Source organism: Benincasa hispida, chromosome 2 (genome assembly GCF_009727055.1).
Source record: "Benincasa hispida cultivar B227 chromosome 2, ASM972705v1, whole genome shotgun sequence".
NCBI classification, from domain to species: domain Eukaryota; kingdom Viridiplantae; phylum Streptophyta; class Magnoliopsida; order Cucurbitales; family Cucurbitaceae; genus Benincasa; species Benincasa hispida.
Window position 1 is genome coordinate 9429262 of NC_052350.1, and position 24315 is coordinate 9453576.

Sequence of the window (24315 nt, forward strand, 5' to 3'; positions counted from 1 at the left end):
TGACCATAGCAATCACTTTTTGTTTCATTTTGTCTCTTTTTCGACCAAATTTCGACTTTTTTTAATATGTTTTTTATATGTGGCTTCGAATGGTGATCAAGCCTAGAGTCAATCTAGAAACTTCATTCTACACGTTCCAAGGTTAAAATTATCCTAAGACAAGTTACACGCAACTTTGATTTTTCATGAAAAAAAAATGTTGGATTAAATGTAGCAATAGAGTACTTTTGGGAAAAAAATTTTAGCCAAAACCAGACTTGAAAAGTATTGCAATAAGGTGTTTTTTTTTTTTTTTTTTTTTTTTTTTTAATTTTTTAATTTTATTTTATTGATATCAGCCTTTTGAAAAAATTGAAATCACTTATTTTATTATTTTTTATGGTCAATTTGCGTGGGGTCCCATGCTTTTTTTACTTTTTCTTTTGGTTGACTAAGTCAAAATAAATTTGCTTGTAATTCTTTTTTTCTTTTGTTTCTCTTTTAATTTTGTTAATTATGTTCTTTTTTTTCTAATTTTTTTAAATTTCTTTGAAAAATTTTGTTTACTTTTTTCATTTTATAATTTACATATTTCTTTTATTTTAGATGAGAAATATTTTTTTGAGAACGAAATGAAAAATAAGAGGTTAAATTCCTAAGTCTTGAAAATTAATTATTTTAAATTCTTCAATTTATAAAATTAATTTATTTTTTAGTAAGTTAATAATTTAAGAAAAATACCTTTAAAACCTAAACGAATAATAACAAAATTAAAAGAGAAACAAAAGAAAGAAAGAATTACATTAAAAGAATTTAAGAAGAAGAAGAAGTTTTTGCTTTTCAAGTTTCTCTACTTTTGCTAATCCCCTATATCCACTTTTATAACTCAAAAATCTTATCTAGAAGATTGAACTAAATCGAATAGTCAAAGGGAACATAGTTCAATTAACATATAATAATGTGTAAGTGATCATAAGGTTTGTCGTTTAAATCCTCTATCCCTATTGTACCAAAAAAAATTAAACTTAGGGACCCAATGTTAAAATTTTGAGAAATTGTACTATATGGTCAAAATAAAATACCATTTTCGAAAAATATCTAAAAACAAAATCTCTTTAATATATGGCCATTCTAAATTTAGGGTTCTTTCTCCTACGTTTTTCTTTCATTTTTACCCCTCTACTAATGGGGACAAAGAGAATCTACCATTTATGGAAAAACTCATCTCCTAAAATGTTGGTTTTCAAATTTCATATCACCCTTATAAATCTTATTTTTATTTATGAAATCCAATATGTTTATAAAATTGTTATATTATCTTTCCATATTATAAATTTGATTACATTTTCTTTTTCAATCCCAAAACCTAATACACATCAAATAACCATAGCAACCTCTTGCTATATTCAAACTTTTATCTACAATCTCGACATCAACATTTTTTGCCTTCAAATTTTAAAGGTTTGTAAATAAAAATTGAAGTTGTGAAAATCTCTACACAGTATTTACACATCTATCTTGAAGCAAGCACAAATGGGGGACGAAGAGAACTTTGAAACCCTAACAAAAGAAACCACCAACTGGAAGAATTGTTTGAAACGAAACAGGCCCTCACAATACAACTCAATAGATAAGAGAAGAAGATTGTTCTCTTACTCACATAAGATTGGAGAAACTAGAACTTGAATATTACTTTATTTTCTTGGCTTACTTACAAATGACAAATCCTACACACATTTATACTAGTAGTAAAATACATCAAAAGGCATCAATGATAATGCAAATACATGTGACTTTTCACCAATATATGAACATTCATCAATGTATCTTATAATTCGTGTATTCAACTATTCCTTAAATCTCAACTATTCATGTATCTAATCAAATGTAATTCATGCATTTTGAATATAAGTTTAGATTAATTCTATCAGGGACTGCAGTTACAATTACAAGAATATGAAAACTTAGATATTTTAGCGATGACTCTTGTGGGGTCGTGTATGGTTACTGACATTAGTTAGGTGCCATCATTTACTAATTGAGAAACTGTTGCAGAAAAGATATAAGTGAATAGTATCCTCTTTTCCAGTTGTGTTGATTGAAAAACCTAAGCATATGTGATGTTATTTTCCAATGTATATACCGTATTTACAAAAACATACCATGTATTTTCTTTTGATTTTACTAGGTGTCTATCATATTCAAGAATGTTGCGAGGTTATTTTTCAATGTATATACCATAATTGTAAATAAATATCATGTACTTTCGCTTGATTTTATATATACACTCTATTTGTATAAAAATACCATATACTTATGGTTTTTATATCTGTCTATCATTTTTAGGAACTTATTTGTTATTTTTGGGACCTGACGATTTTTTTTAAAAAATACAGTAATAATGAAAAATATTGTATTCTATTATTTTGATTTTGTGTTGTTAGTTGGTTTAAATTATTAGATTCTACTTTAAGTTTTTAAATTTGCTGTAGATTATTAGACTTTTTTTAAAAAAATATACCATAAATTTAGGGATTTGTTAGAGGGTATTTTTGTCCAGTATTAACTTTAAAGTAGTATCAGAATTAGTCGTTTACCATTTTTACCAAGAAAAAAGATTTGGACATTTTTAAAAATGTCATTTAGTTGTGGTCATTGTCCAATCGTCCTTAAACTTTTCATTGGACACTTAGCCTTTGGAGAAAACTCATAATTATTTATTTGGTTTAATTTTGGTTTATATATATATATATATAAATTAAAATCGGTCAAAATAAAAAAGGAAACTAGCCAAATTCCTTTTTAGATTTCATTTAGCCCAAATTCAAAAATCAACAAGAAGAGTAACTCATGTATCTTATAAACTCTGTGAGATTCCTTGATTTTTCCAACATCGGATTATGCTCATGGATTAAAGTTAGATTTTTTTTAAAGTTTAGGGATCATAATGAAGTAAGACCAACTTTAAAATCTTAAATCTTTGATATATTCTTTCGAATTTAATACCAGTTGTTATGGGTGATTTTTGGGCTAAAGGGTTGAAGCGACATAATAAAGAAAATGAAACGACCAGACCAAGTAAACAAGCAACTGGGCTGAGAGGATTAAATGGGCTTAAGGAAAATGACGAATTTAGGTTTGAGCCAAAGTAGCCTTATTGGCCTTGACCTCGACCAAGGATGAGGCCGAGGCCGACACACTTGATTGGTGAATGGAGCATATTACAACTTATTTTGACCTTGAGAAGATGATGGATTAGGTCAAAAGCCCAAACTAATCTCCCCAGCCTCGACCTTAGCCAAGGATGAGGTAGAAGCCGACCCTCATAGTTTAGTGAATGGAATGCACTACGACCTATTTGGGCCATAGGATGAGGATGGTTTTGAAGGAAATCAGACATGAGGATTTCCATGAGCAGCGAAATGATCGTTCCAAATTTCATTCGAAATTGAACATAAACAATTACAGTCAACAAACAGAAACTAACTGGTCATGCAACAACTAGAAATTACGGCATACTTTAAGATAATCAAGGGATAGAGTATCATACCTTTGAAGATTCTTCTTTAAACTCCCTCGATCACTCCAATGGGTTCAAGAATAGCACCTCAGCCCTCGAACACAACGACCGGAACAACAGCAACCACCACACAAACACCGCGAACACACAATAATCACGAATCCAATGAACGTCCTCTAGAACCTCGATATAAACCAAGTTGAGTGAGAACACCACCACAATGGTTACCTTGGTATTCTCGGTGTGAGAATCCAGGAGTTGTGGGCTCTGTATGATCTTGGTTAGAGTAAGAGACTGGAGGAACTGAAGGAAATCAAACATGAGGATTTCCATGAGCAATGGAAGGATCGTTCCAAATTTCAATCGTATATGAACATTAACAATTACAGTACACAAACAGAAACAACAGGCTATGTGCAAAACCGAAATTATAGCATCCTTTTCTAAGATCAAGGGATAGAATTAACATACCTTTGAAGACTCATCTTCAACACCCTTGATCATGAACGCTTGTTCACAACAAGACGGCAGCCACGAGCGCTCAATTACTACGACGGCTACACTGCACGATCCACAACAGTCTTAAACACAACGATCACCAGATCACGAACACAGCGAATGACCTCCACAAAACCTCGATAATGTCAAGTTGAGTATGACACCACCACAATAGCTACCTTGGTATTCTCGGTGTGAAAATCTAGAAGTGTGGGCTCTGTGTGGACTTGGTTAAAGGAAGAGACCGGAGGAACAATCGTGTAAACGATTGAGTAAGTGGGAGATGACAGTATCTATTGTATAGACGATGCCTAATCGTTTAACAAAAGCTATTTGATCGTTTAGCATTAGTTGCACGATCATTTAGCTAATCGCCCAGCTGAGTGACTACTGTATAGAAACACTTCATGATCGTCTAGTCTTTCCAAGCTGTCGTTTAGTAAATCTAATTTACTTGACAGCTGCCGTGAGTAATTTTCTGAGAATGGAAATCTTAATTGAACAACTACTAAATTTATGAAAACATTTTTCCTTTTATCTCACGGTTACCATGAAACTACCAATAACCTCCCACTCAATTGGTTATTAAAGAAAAAGAGATAATTATCCAACACTTAATATTATTATAAATATACATGATAACCAACTTACCATAATATACTTATAACCTATACTTTTTATATTTCATCTCATGAAATATATAAACTATAGCTCTTTTTCTATTTCATGGCACTTAATATAAATCTCATTTACATTAATCCTCCACTTGATGTATCTCAAACATCACACTGATCATATCATATATAATCGAATTACCTCTTATCAATTTGAACATTTCAAATCAACACCAAGAGCTGATCCTCAACTTGAATCCATTGAGCTACCAAGGGGACCTTATGAACCTATAACTCGAAGCTCCAACGGTACGTGAATAATTGACTAAACTCTTTAGTCACGAGATCCACCATCCCTTAACTGCCAGACACTTCACTAAAGACCGACAACTAAACTCTCCTTACTACAGATATATTATGTGTCCATCTCAACCAATCAACAGTACGATAACCCTTTACAGATCGCTCGTAAGTATAGCTGAGCCAATAACCGTTATGCCCCTGTAGTTACATCTAACTTCTTAAGTACCACCGATCCCTCTAATGAACATAAGTCATAGTCCTACTATGACTGAGTCCTCTCTTCTAAAGAGAAGTTGTGGCCACTATGTTCAAGCCCCGAAACAGTCCTTAAGGGAGCAATCTATCTATTTACCCCTGCTTCGGGGAAGGAGTGAATTCCATTTTGTGTAACTGAGTTCCCAGCTCCCAAATCAGACAAGTCCTAAAAAAGGTAGGCATGTTAAGTTGGCAATCTGGCCACTTTCACCTATACTAATCAAAGGACCACCCTCGAAGGTAGGAGTTTCCAAAACACACAGGATTGAGGTCATGTCACCTATGGTCGTTTAGGTGAAATGTAAGTCACTAGTATCAACGGCGTTATATACAGAGTCTAATCATCTCGTGGTCCGGTCTTATACAAACTCTTTGTATAGGACACCCCCGCTTGCATGTCTCCACATAGATAGTTAGGATCTACCATCTGTAGTAGTTTACTACACTTGCAAACCTCTACAAAGCGAGCCGTATCCGTAGTGTCACCAAAATCAGGAATCCCTCCTTAATCATTATACTACAGACCTATTTAGGTTATCACTTAAGACATGATCCACTTGTATATCTCATATACATGCTTAAGTTTATATACAATAACCATGGAGCTTTGTTTATTGGATATGAGTAAATGCCAGAATGAAATAACTCTTATTTTATTCATAACAATGTGTATATATTACTAACAACGAGACTCCAGAAGAATTAGGACACCAATCCCAATAGGAACAATAATTGTGTAGACGATTGAGCAAGTGAGAGATGACACAGTCTATCGTATAGACGAATGCTCAATCGTGTAGAAGATGACAACCTATCTTATAGACAATGCTTTGCGATTGTTTAGCTACGACCAACTGAGTGACCTATCTTATAGTGACACTCAACGATCGTTTAGTCTCTCTATGAGCTATCGCTTAGTGAAACAATTTCACTTGATAGCCTTGCTGTGAGTTTCTTTTCAAAAGTAGCAACTCTTCTAAATTTAGGAAAATATTTTTCCTTTTATCTCATGGTTACCATAAAACCACTAATAACCTCCCTAGAGAAAAAGAGATAGTTATCCAATAATAATAATTATTATAAATAAATATGGTAACCAATTTACCATATTATATTAATAATCAGTAGTTTTAATATTTCATCTCATGAAACATATAAACCATAGTTATTTTTCTATTTTATAATACTTAATATAAATCATATTTACATTAATCCTCCACTTGATGTATCTCATACATCACACCAATTATATCATATATAATTGAATATCCTCTTGTCAATTTGAACATTTCAAATCAACCCCAAGAACTGATTCTCAACTTGAATCCATTGAGCTACCAATGGGACCTTATGGACATGTAGCTTGAAGCTCAAACGATACGTGAATAACTGACTAAACTCTTTAGTCACAGGATCCACCATTCGTTAACTATCAGGCACTCTACTAAAGACCGACAATTACACTCTCCTTACTACAAATATATTTTGTGTCCATATCAACAGTGCAATAACCCTTCACAGATCGCCCGTAAGTATAGCTAGGCCAATTTACCATTATACCCATGTAGTTACATCTAACTCCTTAAGTACCACCGATCCCTCTAATGAACATAAGTCGTAGTCCTACTATAACTGAGTCATCTCTTCCAAAGAGAGGTTGTGGCCATTATGTTCAAGACCCGGAATTAGCCCTTAAGGGAGCAATCTATCTACTTACCCCTGCTTTAGGGAATGATTGAATTCCATCTTGTGTAACTGAGTTCCCAGCTCCCAAATCAGACAAATCGCCAAAAAGGTAGGCTTATTGAGTTGGCAATCTGGCCACTCTCACCCATACTAATCAAAGGACCGCCCTCAAAGGCAGAAGTTCTCAAAACACTCAGGATTAAAGTCATGTCACCTATGGTCGTTTAGGTGAGATGTAGGTCTCAAGTATCAACGACGTTATATAAATAGACTAATCATCTCGTGGTTCGGTCTTATACAAACTCTTTGTATAGGACACCCTCACTCGCATGTCTCCACATGAATGGTCAGGATCAACCATCTGTAGTAGTTCACAACACTTGTAAACCTCTATAAAACGGCTTGTATCCCTAGTGTCACCAGAATCAGGTATCCCTCTTTAATTCTTATACTATAGACCTTTTTAGGTTATCACTTAAGGCATGATCCACTTGTATATCTCACATGCTTAAGTTTTCATACAATAACCATGGAGCTTTGTTTATTGGATATGAGTAAATGCAAAATAAAATAACTCTTATTTTATTCATAACAATGTGTACAGTGTTTACAAACTATAAGACTTTGGGAGAATTAGGACACCAATCTCAACAAGTTTAAGTCAAAAGCCCAAACCAGCCTCCTTGACCAAGGATGAGGTTAAGGTATAGCCTCTAAACTTGACAAATAGGGCATGTTAAATGAAGCTACCAAGCCAAGAAAAGGATAGTAAATAAATAAGCAACTTGGCTGAGAGGATTAAATGGGCTTAAGGAAAATGGAAAATTTAGGTTTGTGTGAATCCTGAACCCTAATTTCTCTACTTGAGTATGTTCCTTACTGAAACTAGTATGGTGAGTAGGTTGGTGTGGAAACTAATGTGTAATGGTAGAGAAAAGGGTGGGAAATTAGAAGAAAAATGTGAATTTGAAAACTTGACTCTTGGGAAAAGCTTGGAAAATTGGCTAAGTATAACCCATGCGTTGGAAGCAAGAAAATTGACTAAGTGGTGTCCATTCGTTGGCCTTGATCATTTAGAGGTTATTTGGGGCGTTAAAGGAAGCCAAAGTATGGCCAAGAACAACGCATGCAGCAACTAAATGTATTGAAAGGTTAGAACAACGCATGCGGCAGCCTCAAGTTGCGCATCTAAGGGTACTGGACGTTGGATGCGTTGGATGCGATGGATGCGTTGGACACGATGGATGTGATGGTATGCAGCCGAAGGCATGCGACCGAAGGAAATGCATTGGTAGTTTGCAATAATGCGAGGGCATACGATGACGTGGTGTGAGGAATGCGTCGATGGATGGTATGCGTCGAGGGAGGCATACGGCGTTGGACGCGGTAGTGCTATGCGATGGTATGCCGCGATGGATGCGGCAGTGCTACACTATGCGTTGGTGATGTACTATGTGTTGGTGATGTGCTATGCGTTGGTGATGTACTATGCGTTTGTGATNGCGATGGATGCGGCAGTGCTACACTATGCGTTGGTGGATGCGATGGATGTGGCAGTACTATGCGATGGTAAGCAGCGATGGACGCGATGGATGCGGCAGTGCTACACTATGCGTTGGTGATGTACTATGTGTTGGTGATGTGCTATGCGTTGGTGATGTACTATGCGTTTGTGATGTACTATCCGTTGGTGATGTGCTATGTGCTGGACATGTGCTATGTGTTGAACATCCAAGGGTTTGTGGGCGCATTTGTGGTTAACGCATATGAAGTTGGATAGACACATGCAAGATTGTCATCCGGACATGTGGCTTATTGGGAAGAAATCTTAAGCCTTAAGAAAACGAGGTGGTTGCACAAGAGGACATGCAAAATTAAGCATTTTGTACTGGTTAAGGATGAAGAAGACACCTTAGATTGCGTTGATAGTGTGAGGAAGAAACACATGGACATGCAGCCAAGTAGAAGGTGTCGACCTTGGAGAGCTTTTTTACGCCTATAAATAGGGCCAAGGAATTCTTTTCAGATCACAATTCAAAAGAGATTAAGAAGAGTGGGAAAGCTGATTAAACATTACGTTGATAGCAAATCTATGCGTTGATCATAAAGCTTCCAGAGGAAACGCAGTAGACAGTGAAGTCCAGAAACAACATCAACTTGAGACAAGGAGTTCTCCCAATATACTTGTGTGTTTGGAGTGATTTCAAAGCCACCTGAAAGCTCCGCAAGTCTAATTTTTAAGGTAGGGTTGCCGAAAAAGAAGCTCTAAGAGATCGGGCTAGAAACTGAGAAAAAGATAGAAGGCTCAAGCTATCGGGTAAGCTTAGGTCAGTCTTGAATATTTTGAGATTCGGTCAAACCACGAGAAGTTCTGAGATCAGATTTTAGAATAAGCTTCCTGAGATATTTTAGAACATGTTTGAAGAAGGAAGTATCTCAAAATAAGACTTAGAACTCCGAGTAATTTGAGTTTTAAATTGAATCTGGATTTTAGGGGTTCAAAAGGGAGCCCGAGGTAAACAAAGAACTTCTAGAGTGAAAAGTTCCTAGATGACAAGGTGAGTGACTAAAATATTTTCAATATTTTAAAGTAACTATGTTTTAAAGAAATATTATTCTCATTTCAGCTAGTTTTACAAAGTAATTTCCAAGCAAACCATGAGTTATGTTTTAAACAGGTGCATGTATGAAAAGTTTATTGAAAAGCTATTTATGTGTGTTAAATACACCTAACATGTGTTAGTATCTATAAAGACATGTTTTATATGCATTATACTTTACATGCTTTAAGGAGAAAGTCATTTATGACTAGTTTTACTTGAAACGTGATACCGAAGGACATTTGAGAAGGTATCTGAGCCGCTCGATACTGAAGGACAAGTTTAGAAAAGGTATCTGAGCAGAAGTACCTAAGGTATGATGGTACTTAGTATGGCCACGTGCACATAGGTAGTTAAAGTCAGAGATTGAGCAAAAGGGTTCTCTCTTGACTAGCAGTTGGTGTTGGGATTTAACCACAACAGGGTTATTCTCAACTAAGAAACAGTTTTAATGTTTTCTGATAAAAACTACTTTATATGTTTTATGCTTGGAAAATGTTTATACTGTAGTACAAGGTTACTGTAGAAGTTTATATTTCAGTTTAATCTCTTTATTGAGACTATTGCATGAGAATCAGTTATCTTTCTTAAGTCACTCACTAGGCTAGCAAGCTCACCTCGTTTTCAAATATTTTCCTTTTCCCCAGGTAGTGGTCAAATCCTTAGGAGATAGCTCTGCATCTACTCTGCCACTAAAGAACAAAGATATTATAACCCGTCTGTTAGGTGGTTACTGTAAATATTGTACACATGTTACAGTTGTTCATATAGGGACTAGGGTTTTGGGCATCGGGACTTGTGAACCTAGTAATGTAATTACTCTAAATATGTTGTGTTTTTTAATTAATAAATTTTGGCCTAAGAGGCATCCGCTGTATATGAATTTATACATTGGTATCAGAGTTATTACCACAAGAGTTATTAGGCAGTAAGTGTCAGCAAAAGGGTTGATAACTACTACAGTCATGTCTTTTCCTAGGCTCGAGTCTGGGACAGGTGTGACAGTTTGAGCTAAAGTAGCCTAATTGGACTCGACCTTGACCAAGGATGAGGTGAGGCCGACACACTTGATTGGTGAATGGAGTGTATTACAACTTATTTCGACCTTGAGAAGACGATGGGTTAGGTCAAAATCCCAAACTAACCTTCTCAACCTCGACCTTAGCCAAGGATGAGGTCGAAGCTAACCCTCTCAATTTAGTGAATGGAACGTACTATGACCTATATGGGCCTTAAGATGAGGATGGTTTAGGTCAAAAGCCCAAACCAACCTCCTCAGCCAAGGATGAGGCCGAGGCCAAGCCTTTAAACTTGACAAATAGGGCATGTTAAATGAAGCTACAAAGCCAATAAAAGGATAGTAAATAAACAAGCAATTGGGCTGAGAGGATTAAATGGGCTTAAGGAAAATGGAAATTTTGGGTTTGAGCCAAAGTAGCCTAATTGGCCTCGATCTCAACCAAGGATGAGGCCAAGGTCGACACATTTGATTGGTGAATGGAGTGTAATATAATTTATTTCGACCTTGAGAAGAGGATATGTCACACTCCCCCCCATTTTACCTTCTTAACCTATTAGGATAGGAAATGTGACTACATTAGATACCAACTCTTATGTGGCACTTACTGCCTAGATGACCTGTGTAGGAACCTTGAACATCACAAAAGTCAATCAAGAACTAACTGAACTTTGAACTTTAAAATAACCTTAGGGTACCATTCATAGTCATTTACAATATGTACATATAGAAACAATGTTTAGTGGGTCCCACAAACTAAGTACTAGTCCTTATATGCAACATATATACAAATATTTATGTAGTATCTACCTAAGTTTCCTTCAATTAATCTTTAAGTGGCAGAGTAGTAGCGTAGTTAACTTATGGGGAGATGAACGCTACCTAGAAAGGAAAACATTTAAAAAAATGGAGTGAGCTACTAGCCCAGTGAGTGACTTTAATTAAAACATAAATCTCATGCTTGAATTGAAAACTAGTAATTGGAAAATAAAACTGAAACTGAAAACTGGCCAAGCAAACATTCGTGCATACCTTTTAAAAACATAATATTTCTGGAACATAGCTGGGCTGATCTTCAGTTGAGAAATAACCCTTTTATTCGATTCCCAACCCATAAACTTGGCCTTTACATAAAACCTTTTAAAACATATCATACTTGGAAACATAACTGAACTGATACTAGGTTGAGAAAGGGAACCCCTTTATCCAACTCACATTATAACCTAGGTTAATGTGTGGACCCTTTTCCCATCACCTGTTCACTGATCTTCATGTGAAGGAGAGACCCTTTTGCTCAGCCCTCCATGCTCATCTTCTTTTGAGGGAGAGACCCTTTTGCTCAGTTTTTTATCCTAAATTTCTTTTAAGAGAGAGACCCTTTTGCTCAGTTTTTTATCCTAAATTTCTTTTAAGAGAGAGACCCTTTTGCTCAGTCCTTTATCCTAAACTTTTATACTTGACATACGTGCATGTATAGCTAACTTGGATCCTGACATCAAGTACCATAACGAAAACTAAGCTCAGATACCTTCTCCTAGTACTTCAGTATTGAGCTGTTCATTTATCATAAGAAAATACTTTCATAGAAAGACTTACTGAAAACATGGTGCCATAGATATAGCATTCATCAGAACTTTGCTTCTAACGCATGCTCATAAACATTAAAAACTCATTAACTAAATTCATACTTTAAATCTTTATAACCTAGCATGCGTCGAGCTCTTCATAACTTTTAAGTAAATAATTCCATTAACAAGTTTACTTAAGTCATGTATCATAGCACATAACAACTAACACATGTCTCATCTCACCTAGTTCATTGTTGATTTAAACATATGTTAGAAATTATCTTTTTAAAACTAGCATGCGTTGGCATTCTTTCTAAACTTGGTTTGCTTGAAAAACTTGCTTTATAATAAGCTAGCATGAGAATAAACTTTAACTAAAACATTCAAAACATTTATAAAATGTTTATAGTCACTCACATCCTTGGTCAATCCTCCTAGGGTTAATAAGTTTCTCTTATTAGTCTCAATCATGTGATCATAACAACATATTTTAGCTACTAGCTATGGTCTCCCTTTTAAGACTAACTTTCATACTTAAACTCATTTCCTTTTTGAAAACTCAAGTCTTACCTTCCAACGCAAGTTTCCTTATGCGTTGAGTACTTAGGAAAATTCCTAAGTTCTAAGCTTTGGCTAGGCGGCAACTATAGTGTAAATGCATCCACCACCCTCGATCTTCCTTGTCTTAGGTGCCCACTTGCTGCACTTTAACGCCTAGGCCTTTCTTTGGGTGTCCATTACACTTATGGTCACCTATACTGCCCAACGCATGCCAAGCTTGCTTTAGCCCGCACACATGCATTCAACCTTGAACTGCTACCTTGCTCAACTCAAGCAGCTGCCTGCTTGTTCAAAGAATTCCATATTCAAATTTCTTGTTTAATAACTTATTTTCCAGAGATTTTCTTGAGAAACTTCCTTTTATAAACTTGCTAAAAAATTTCTTAAAATGACTACCTTAAAATTTGAGCTCATAACTTTTTTTAGTTTGGCCGAAATATTCAAAACTCTAGCACTGGCCCTAGATTACCCGAGAGCTTGACCTTCTCGCAAATTCTCCAAATTTTCAGCTCCCCATGGTTTCATCTTCCAGCAGCCCTCCACCATCTACTAGACTTCTTTAGCTTTTAGGTGACTTTGAAATCTCTTCAAATGCTCGAGTGGTTTGTTCAAAATAGTTTTTTGAAGTCAACTTTCCCCATTTATACTTGAATATGCCAACCATTTATCCTTAATAGACTCCCACAACAACCACTTAGTGGACTAATCCCACTAGACCGACCCAGCTAACCTTCTTAAACGGTGCTTAAGGCTGATTGCTCACGCAAAGTTGATACTCAAATGATATTTTGATAATTACTCGGTGGTACTCGATGGAAAACTTGATGACTGGTCCCTTCCTCACTCACACATGGCCTAAACTCAATGCTCGATTCCTTCCTCGCTCATGCATACTTGATGCATGATCCTTTCCTCACTCATGCATACTTAATGCACGATCCTTTCCTCACTCATGCATGGATTTTACTCGATGCTTGGCCACCATTTTCATGGCCAACACTTAGCCAAAATTTCTCCTTACTAGGCTAACTTATAATTACCCGAGAGCCAAGTCTCTAATACTTAAGCATTTTCCTTCTTCATTTTCTTATCCTTTACCTATTTCTCTATAATTCTACATTAGCTCAAATACTAAACCCCTCATTTTATTAATCTCAACAAAGAACATATTTAAATAGGGAAAGTAGGGTTTGAGTTTCACAGAATGGGTTGGGTCAAAAGCCCAAACTAACCTCCTCAGCCTCGACCTTAGCCAAGGATGAGGTCGAAGCCGACCCTCTCAGTTTAGTGAATGGAATGTACTACGACCTATTTGGACCTTAAAATGAGGATGGTTTAGGTCAAAAGCCCAAACCAACCTCCTTGACCAAGATAAGGTCGAGGCCAAGCCTCTAAACTCGACAAATAGGGCATGTTAAATGCATGCCTAGGCCCGTTTGGTTTGAGAATTAACCTAATATGATTCGAAAACTTTGATATGGATGTTGTAGGATCGGTATGGAAACCTTAGAGGTAGGGTGAATAAGGTTTCATTAAACTAATTAAAATTTTTCACAATGTGGGCCCAATTAAGCAAATTTATACACTTTTAGGTAATAAGTAATTTAAACAAGAATTTCATACAAATACATCCATTTAAAAAAAATTAACATAATAAATTGTAGCAACTAATTTTATGCAATGAAATATATTAATAAATTACAAAATTAAATAGGAGAGGGATAGAGAAGTAGACACTAGTAATTTTATAGTAGTTCGGCACAACCAACCTACATCCATTTCCCAAGCTCTTCTTGAGTACTTCACTACGGACTTGATTCTTTCAACGGCTTATAGTCGAATCATACAATGTTCTTTTTTTGGACGCAAGATCAAACCTGATCCTTTACACAGTTGAGGATCAAATCATTACAATGACTTTTTTTTTTTTTTTGGATCAAGAACAATCCTTATAATAGTATGGAAAAATAAAGAGCACATATGACAAGCTCTCTAAAAGAGTGGATTTACAAATTTTAGCTCACAACAAATCAATCCTCACAATACAATATATTTCTCTCAAGGACAAGATGAAAATAAAGAAAATTAGAAGCTTGTAGAGAGAGTAACAATGGTGGCCTTTTTGCAAATTTTGAGGATTGTAAATTTATGAAAGGTTAAAACAATTTTAGAGAAGACGAAGTATAAAAAGAGAAAAATGGGGTAAAAATCAAATTTTGATTTGGGCCATTGGATTGGTCAAAAAATAAAATGAAAGGTGGAGATTAAAAACAGAAAAGTAAAATAAAAGAAGTGGGGTAAAAATCAGAGTTTGATTTGGACCATTGGATTGATGAAAAAGTAAAATGAAAGGTGGAGATTAAAAGTGGAAAAGTAAAATAAAAGAATTGTGTGTGTGAGAGAGAGTAAGGGCCAAAAGGCCAATAATTTGTAAGTCCTTAAACTTTTTCCTTAAAGAATTTTCCAAGTTAGGTTGCTTGCAAGGTTGGCTTAAGGCATTTAGAAAATTTTAAGCTTGGTTGTAGGCGTTGGAAAGTTGAAGGAATTAGGTTTTACGTTGGAAATGAAGGTTTTAATCTAAGGAGGTGAGCTATGTGCCCAAGGTGAAATTGGTAAAGACAAAGGTGTAGTAAGTAATATTAGTGTTGGGATTGGTATCCTAAATCTCTTTTGTATTCTCGTAGTTTGTAAACATTTTATAAACAAATTTTTCTTAATAAAATAATTGTTATTTTATGAGTATTTACTCAATCCAATATACTAAGATCCTAGGTTATTTTATGTAATTTAAACATGCATGTATGTAGAGACATACAGGTGGATCATGTTTAAATGATAACCTAAATAATCTGTAGTAGATGGATAAGGCTGGATACCTTATCTTGGTGACACTATGAGTATAACCCACTTTGTAGATGTTACAATTGTTGTAAACTGCTACAAATAATTTGATCCTGATCATTCATGTGGAGACATGTGAGCGGGGGTATTCTATACAAAGGAGTTTGTATAAGATCGGACCACGAAATGACTAGTCTCATTATATAACACCATTCTTAATAAAGACTTACATTTCACCAGGATGACCATAAATGACATGATCTGAATCCTAAGTGAGTTGTAAACTCTTATCTATGAAGGCGGTCCTTTGATTTGTATGGGTGAGAGTGACCAGATCACCGACTCAATAAGTCTACAATTTTGAGATGACAGATATTTTTTTTATGGGTGAGAGTGGCCAGCGTAAGTAAAAAATATACATTTTTTTTTATAAAAAAATTTAATAACAAAACAATGATAGACATTTAACATCGGACAAGTACTGACAAAAAATAGGTGAAAACTCGACATTAAAGATGATGTTCATGTCGATTGTAACCGACACTAGAGATAGTATTCATGGTCGGTTAAAAACTAACATTGAAGATAAATGACATTAAAATCTTGGTCATCAATAATATCAGTTTTAAATCGATATTAAAAACAACCAATATTGAAGAACTTTTATAACACGATCTTCAATGTCGATTTTCAGCAAATGGCTCGACATTGTACCCCTATAATGTCAGTTTAAACCGACATTAAAGCCCAATTTTGTAGTAGTGCAACAAGAGAAAATTTATTTTTTTTCTAAAGAACTATTTTTAGTTTCTAACTCAGTAATTCTATATTCCAACTTAGCAATTTCATCATTTAATTCCAAATTACAAAATTTAAATTTCTTATTTTCATTCATCAAGTCATTCAATAACATTCATTTCACATGCTAAAGATTTGAGATCACCATTTTCAATGTCGAGAAACTTTAATTTATAATTTAATGCATTTTTCTCAACACAACAAACATCACTATTATTATGCAACAACGTATCATTAGCTCAATTTTTCAAACAAGCATTTTCATTTATCAAATATTTATTTTCAATAAACAATGTCTTATACTTCTTTGATAATTTCACATATTTAAAGCTAACTTTTTCATGAACACATTGCATACTTTCAAATGCATCAAATAATTCATCATAAGGGGATGTATGATTTACCTCACTTTTGTCACTTTGATCTATGGAACCACTATCCAAATGAGCTATTAAGTACAATGAGAATCCATCACATTTTTCTTTTTCAACTTCATGAGTGTTCTCTTGATTTTGAGAAATGTAATTCTCATTCACATCAAATAAATCATTAGTACTACGAGGAGAATTTTCTACACCATTCATAATATCAAGAAAATTCCAAATATCATATGCATGTTCAACTAAAATTTTGTCACATACTTTTCTATTCAATGCACAATATATGTTATTCATATCTTTGAAAAATAATTTATGTAGAAGAGCTCCTCACACTAATACCAATTGTAAGATCAGTCAGTATAGCAATCCTAGAGGGGGATGAATAAGATTTAATTAAATTAACTAAAACTTTTTCATAATGTGGGCCCAATTAAATAAATTTATACACTTTTAGACAATAAGTAATTTAAACAATAATTTCATACAAATACATTCATTTAAAAAAGATTAATAAATTGAAATAGACAAATTGAAGAATAAATTGTAGCAACAGATTTATGCAATGAAATATATTAACAAATTAATTGAAAAATTAAATAGGAGAGGGATAGAGATATTGACACTGGTAATTTTATAGTGATTCGGGACAACCGATCTATATCCACTTCCTAAGCTCTTCTTGGATACTTCATTACGAACTTGACTCTTTCCATGGCTTAGAGTCGAATAGTACATCGTTCCTTTTCTGGACGCAAGAATAAACTCAATACTTTCCATGGTTGAGGATCAAACCGTTACAATTATTCTTTTTCCGGAATCAAGAGCAACCCTTACAATGATATGGAAAAACTAAAGAGTACACTTGACAAACTCTCTAAAATAGTGGATTTACAAATTTTAGCTGACAACAAATCAATCCTCACAATACCATATATTTCTCTCAATAATAAGATAAAAAGAAGAAATTGAGAGCTTGGAGAGAATAACAATGTTATCTTTTACCAAATTGGAGGATTGTAAAAATATATAATTGTTGTGAAAATTTAGAGAAGAAGATGTGTTTAAACAGAGGGGGAAGTAAGTGAAAACCAAACTTAACTTGGGCCTTTAGGTCTTGGAAATGAAAAATCAATATTGGAGGGGTTTTTTTTTCAATCAACTAGCTATAATACAAAACAAAAAATAATATAATAATATATATCATTTAAAAAAAAAAAAAAAACTTTCAAAACCCAACAAAAGGCAAAACCCACCATGTACCAAAAACTAGTCGTTAGACACAATTATAAAATAATATTAAATTCATTTTCTTTTTAAATCAATCCAAAAATCAAAAGCCCATAATATGTCATTCATCCTATGTCACCTTACACTTCGATCCAATTTGATGTGAAAAATTATGCCACATCATCCACTCAGGATTTTTTCGTTAAGATTGTTTCGGTCATATCTTATTCATTTAAACTCCGACTTGAATGATTCAAATTTTCTTAAAATCGTTGTTTCGAGCTAGGGTTGGCAATGGGGCGAGGCGGTGCTAGGGATGTACTCCCCGTCCCCGTCACCACCCCATTCCCCATTTTGAGGAGTCAGAGTCGGGGAATCCTCATTCGGGGATCAGGTCCCCGCAGGGAAAAATTCTCCGCCCATTAATTTTTCTTTTTAACTTTTGTTTTTAAAATCAATAATTTTTTGTATTTCTATTGAAATAATACACTTTTTAGGTAACAAGTTAGTATTATAATTGTTTTATTTATTTAATCTAATAATAAAAAAATATTTTAACATTTATTTATTTTAAATTTTAATAAAAAATTAAAGTTAATTATATTACGAAAAAATTAAAAAAAAGACAGTGTCTTTATATATATTATATTATATATAATACTACGGGCAGGGTCGGCGGGGATATGCTCCCCTTTCTTAGTTCATGGATCCATTTTGGGTCCTAGTCAAACTGGGGATTCCTCGCCTGATCGGGGTAGGTACCCATCGGGATTTTTGCCAACCCTATTCCGAGTTCTACACAATAAACACTTCAATACACTCAAATTATTAATTTGAGATTAAGGACAAAAAAGCCAACAAATGTCATAGGTCAAGGTTTTACTATAAATACGTCATTATAGATTCAGAGGAAATAAGTCCATTCTATATCAAAACTCTCCTATTGGCTATATAGTTAATGTAATACCCAATTTCTAGTATGTTTCTAAGATGCTACTTTATGCATGCATAGGCTTCACAATACATTTTCTCAAAGAATAATAAATAAAAGAGATAAAATTTTTATTAATTGAATAATGCTCAAATAAGTAAAGAAGAGAAGACCTAAAAAAAATACCGTTCGGGTACGCCTAACCCAACTTTAAAATAAATAACAATTAAATAAATCAATAAATAAAATCAATGAATATTTCATAAGATTTTAAAATGTCTAACTCCTAAACCAGACTCTAGTACATGAACCTAAGTGCAAAAGCAATAATCCATCCAAATGGCTAGGTCACGGATCCCTCTTGTTATGCGCGGGTCTATCTTTACCCTTACCTAAAAAACGTGAAAAGAAAAGAATGAGTATAAAAGTATACTCAGTAAGCGACCCACTACTGGGCCCACTTAGTGATCTGTTAGTCTTTCCATTGGGACAGAAGTGCACAAGGGCATCATAGGTGTAGGCATATGTATAGGCATAAGGGGCGAACCCGAAGGCACGCTTTCATAAGTAGTGACCCCAGAGATCACAAACATAAACATAAGTGGTGGTCCCAAAAGGACACCGTACATAAGCATAGGGTGTGGGCCCGAAGGATCACAACATGCGATGTGCATAGCCCAATGGCAACACTAACAGTCACTGAAATCTCATACAGACATAAGCATACAAACAAGGTCATAAATCATGCCAAGATGACCTAATAGTTCACAATTTATCTATCCATCAAACTTTGCGACAACATACAACATTGACATACAGTGACATAAGCGTAAGCTTCCAAAATTTTCATCTGACCAGCAGGCACATCAAAATATTTTATTCCAACTTAGGAACCAATACATAACACATGCTTGGGTTCGAGGGCAAACCGATAGTAAACCACTTACCTAAGTTTTACCCAACGAGCAAATTCCAATGCAAGCACGAAAACAATGAAACCCACACACTCGAACGATCTCCCAGCACTCCAAATGAACCGTCCAACCTGGTCATACAATTAAAACAACAGTTTGACACAAAACACAGTAGCATAACCCACTTACAAAAGCATTAACACTGAATCCACTTACCTAAGGATACTGAACTGCCCCAAAACGAACCTTCACTCTGCTTGGAAACTTCTTTCACTACCACAGTTCCTGAATCTAACCACAAAATTCTATGGGTAATACAAATAGCTTTGGCCCAATACAGCCAATGACAATGAGCCTATCAAAGGAACCCGAAACTTACCCCAAACAGAAGAATCAGATGGAATCAACCACGATTCGGTGACAATCAAAACTGCCCGCATCAGAACTGGTGAACAACACTTGGGTTAGGTCGGCGACTGGCGAACTCAGCAAGGCGCGACTGGACGCTTCGGGTTTGGATGAACGGATTCGCAGCCTCGATTCGTCGATCGTCACTTCAGGTCGACGAACAGTCTGGACGCTTCCTAGTGGATTGATAACGGCTTCGGACGGACTCTTCACGCCATTGAGCTTCACCACAAAACGAGCGGAAGCAGAATTGGAGACGACGTGGCGTTGATGGGGATGTGGCGTGAGCGGTACGGATAGCTGGCGAGCGGCAGACCCATGCACGACTGGCTAAAGAAAATGATTGAGGAAGAAGGGTATCATGCGTGTGGGGCTGGGAGGAAGAAGAAGGAGAGAGAAAAAAAATAAAATTTTCTTTTTCTTTCTTTTTCTCTACACGCAAATTGATGACTCTTTAATTCCACATTTATAACCAATTGTACCTAACTAAACCCTAACTCCTCCCTTTTCCTTAAAGAAATATAAATAATAATTTTTTAAATATATATATATATACACCCAAATCCTCTAACCAGTATCATGTATTTTCAAACCCAAAAATAAAAAGGAACAAGACGGATTTTACCTTACAATCTTTTGGGGCGTCACACTTTTTCCTCCTTAATAAACTTTCGTCCTCGAATGTTCTAATCCTGGAAGAGCTCTGGATGCAGTGTTCTTATCTCATCATCTCGCTCCCAAGTTACTTCCTCAAAATGATGATTCTGCCATAGAACCTTCACCGGTGACATCCCTATTGCACAAAACTCTCACCTCTCTGGCCATAATTTGTGTAGGCTTTTCTTCGTAACTTAAGTTTTCATTCAGCTGCAAGGGCTCAAAGTCCACCACATGAGACGGGTCTATTAAATACTTCCTCAGCATGGAGACATGAAAANCCAAATTTTTTCCTTTCTCTCTTTTTTTTTTAAAAATAAAACTTTGTGGCGTCATACTCTTCCCCCCTTAATAAACTTTCGTCCTCGAAAGTTCTAATCCTGGAAGATCTCTAGATGCAATGCTCTCATCTCGTCCTCTCGCTCCCAAGTTGCTTTCTCAAATTGATGGTTCTGCCACAGAACCTTCACTAGTGGCACCTTCTTGCTGCGCAAAACTTTCACCTCCCTGGCCACAATTTGCGCAGGCTTGTCCTCGTAACTCAAGTTTTCACTCAACTGCAAGGGCTCAAAGTCCACTACATGAGACGGGTCCATTAAATACTTCCTTAGCATGGAGACATGAAATACATTATGGACCACGAAGAGAGATAGTGGCAAAGCCAAACGGTAAGCCACAGAGCCGACCCGCTCCAAGATCTCGAATGGCCCTACAAAACGCGGACTTAGCTTACCCTTCTTTCCGAATCTTAGGACACCATTCATCGGCGCCACTTTCAAGAACATTTTCACCTACCTCGAACTTAAGATCTTTATGCCTAACATCAGCGTAACTTTTTTGTCTATTTTGCGCTGCCAGCATTCAAGCCTTGATCTTCTGCATGTCTTCATTTATCAACTCCACTAACTCAGTTCCCACTAGTTTCCTCTCCCCAATCTCACCCCAGAAAACAGGAGACCTGCAACCTCTACCGTAAAGTGCTTCAAATGGTGACATGCTAATGGTATCCTAATAGCTATCATTATAAGCAAACTCTGCCAAATGCAAGTGAGAGTCTCAACTCCCTGAGAACTCCAATGCACAAGCGCGCAACATGTCCTCCAACATCTAATTCAAGCGTTCTGTTTGCCCATTCGTCTGAGGGTGGAAGGCTGTACTGAAGTTTAACTACGTCCCTAAGGCTGCCTGGAGGCTCTCCCAAAAACTGGAGGTGAAACGAGGGTCCCTATCAGACACAAATGACACTAGCACACCATGCAATCTTATTATCTTCTTCATATATACTTGAGCCCACTTACTCACCGTGTACTTTGGCTTTCCTAGAATAAAATGTGCCACTTTGGTGAGTCTGTCTATCACAACCCAAATCACTGAGAAGTCCTTCGCTGTCCTGAGCAAACCCGTAATCAAGTGAGAGTCTCAACTCCCTGAGAACTCCAACGCACAAGTGCGCAACATGTCCTCCAACATCTAATTCAAGCGTTCTGTTTGCCCATCCGTCTGGGGGTGGAAGGCTGTACTGAAGTTTAACTGCGTCCCTAAGGCTGCTTGGAGGCTCTCCCAAAAACTGGAGGTGAAACGAGGGTCCTTATCGGACACAATTGACACTAGCACACCATGCAATCTTACTATCTTCTTCATATATACTTGAGCCCACTTACTCACCGCGTACTTTGGCTTTCCTGGAATAAAATGTGCCACCTTGGTGAGTCTGTCTATCACAACCCAAATCACTGAGAAGTCCTTCGCTGTCCTGAGCAAACCCGTAATGAAATCCATGGACACGCTCTCCCACTTCCATTCTGGCACATCCAATGACTGTAGCAAGCCTATTATCTTCTGCCTTAGGGCCTTCACCTGTTGACAGACTAAACATATGTTGACATAGTCAGCCATCTCCCTTTTCATATTGGGCCACTAGTAATACCGCTTCAAATCTTGATATATTTTAGTACTACCTGGGTGCATCGAGAATGGAGAGTTGTGAGCTTTTGTCAACAATTCCCCCTTCAGGCCATCATCTGCTAAAATGCATAACCGTCTCTGATACAGAAGGCCCTGATCCACCGACATAGAAAATTCACTGGCCTGGCCCGACCCTACCTGGTGACATTTCTGAACCGGGTTCGGATCACCCTGCTGTGCAACAATAATCCTCTGCTTTAAGGTTGGTTGCACTGTCAACTGAGCTAGCTGCGAAGTGACTTCCCCCACTGCCACTGCAATCTCTGCTCGCTCCAGATCCTTACACAACTAAACCTGCTTAGTGATCAAGGCAGCCGAATGAGCGGCCTTCTGACTAAGGGCATCGACTACCACATTCACCTTACCTGGGTGGTAGAGGATCTCACAGTCATAATCCTTTCCTAACGCGAGCCACTTGCAATGCCTCATGTTTAACTTTTTCTAGGTGAAGAAGTATTTTCAGACTTTTGTGGTCGGTGAAAACCTGGATCTTTTCCTCATATAAGTAGTGCCTCCAAATCTTCAGGGCAAACACCACCGCTGCAAGTTCCAAGTCGTGAGTAGGATAGTTTCGCTCATGGTTTTTCAACTGACAGGAGGCATAGGCAACCACTCTACCATGTTGCATAAGCACACAACCCAAACCCTTTTTAGAAGCATCACTGTAGATCACGAAATTCCTGAAACCATCTAGTACCATGAGAATCGGTGCTGAAACCAACCTTTGCTTGAGGTCCTGAAAACTATCTTCATAAGCTTTGCTCCAAACAAACGAAGCTCCCTTTTGGGTTAGCCGAGTCAACGGTGTGGCCATGCCAGAGAAATTCTCTACAAACCTACGATAGTACCCAGCCAACCCCAGGAAACTGTGCACCTCACTGATCGTTGTAGGGTAGGGTCAATTTGTAACGGCCTCAATATTAGTTGGATCCACTGAAACCCCGTCATTCGACACCACATGCCCAAGAAAAGGCACCTTTCGTAGCCAGAACTCGTACTTAGAAATCTTTGCATACAATTTGCTTTCCCTCAACGTTCCTAGGACTTTCCGAAGATGTTTCTCGTGTTCCGTCTCTGTCTCGGAGTAGACCAAGATGTCATCAATAAAAATAATTACAAAGGTGTCCAGGAAGTCCCTGAAAATCCTGTTCATCAAATCCACGAATACCGCTTGAGCATTGGTCAAGCCAAAAGATATTACAATGAACTCGTAATGCCCGTATCTAGATCGGAACGCAGTATTCGGGATATCACTGCCCCTGATCCTCAACTGATGGTAACTTGACCGTAGGTCAATCTTGAAAAATACAGTAGCACCCTATAGCTGGTCAAACAGTTTATCAATCCTAGGAAGCGGGTATTTATTCTTGATGGTCACCTTATTCAACTTCTTGTAGTCTATGCATAAACGTAACGATCCATTCTTTTTCTTCACAAATAACTCTAGTGCACCCCACAGAGAAACACTGAATCATATAAACCCTTTATCAAGCAGTTCCTGCAACTGGACCTTCAGTTCTTTCAATTCGGCCAGAGGCATTCTGTACGAAGCTTTGGATATGGGAATAGTGCCCGACTCCAGTTCGATGCAA

At 36.5% G+C, this 24315-nt stretch overlaps 1 protein-coding gene across 1 annotated transcript; it reads right to left on the reverse strand.

Moving 5' to 3' along the window:
* Positions 1 to 21132: 21132 nt before the first annotated feature.
* LOC120071960 lies at positions 21133 to 21522 on the reverse strand. The gene has a single exon (XM_039024392.1). The coding sequence runs from the start codon at positions 21520 to 21522 to the stop codon at positions 21133 to 21135; it is 390 nt and encodes a 129-aa protein (XP_038880320.1).
* Positions 21523 to 24315: the final 2793 nt, after the last annotated feature.

Bases quoted from the DNA above. Each gene is read 5' to 3' on its own strand.
- LOC120071960 (XM_039024392.1), bottom strand. From the start codon at position 21,522: ATGAATGGTGTCCTAAGATTCGGAAAGAAGGGTAAGCTAAGTCCGCGT.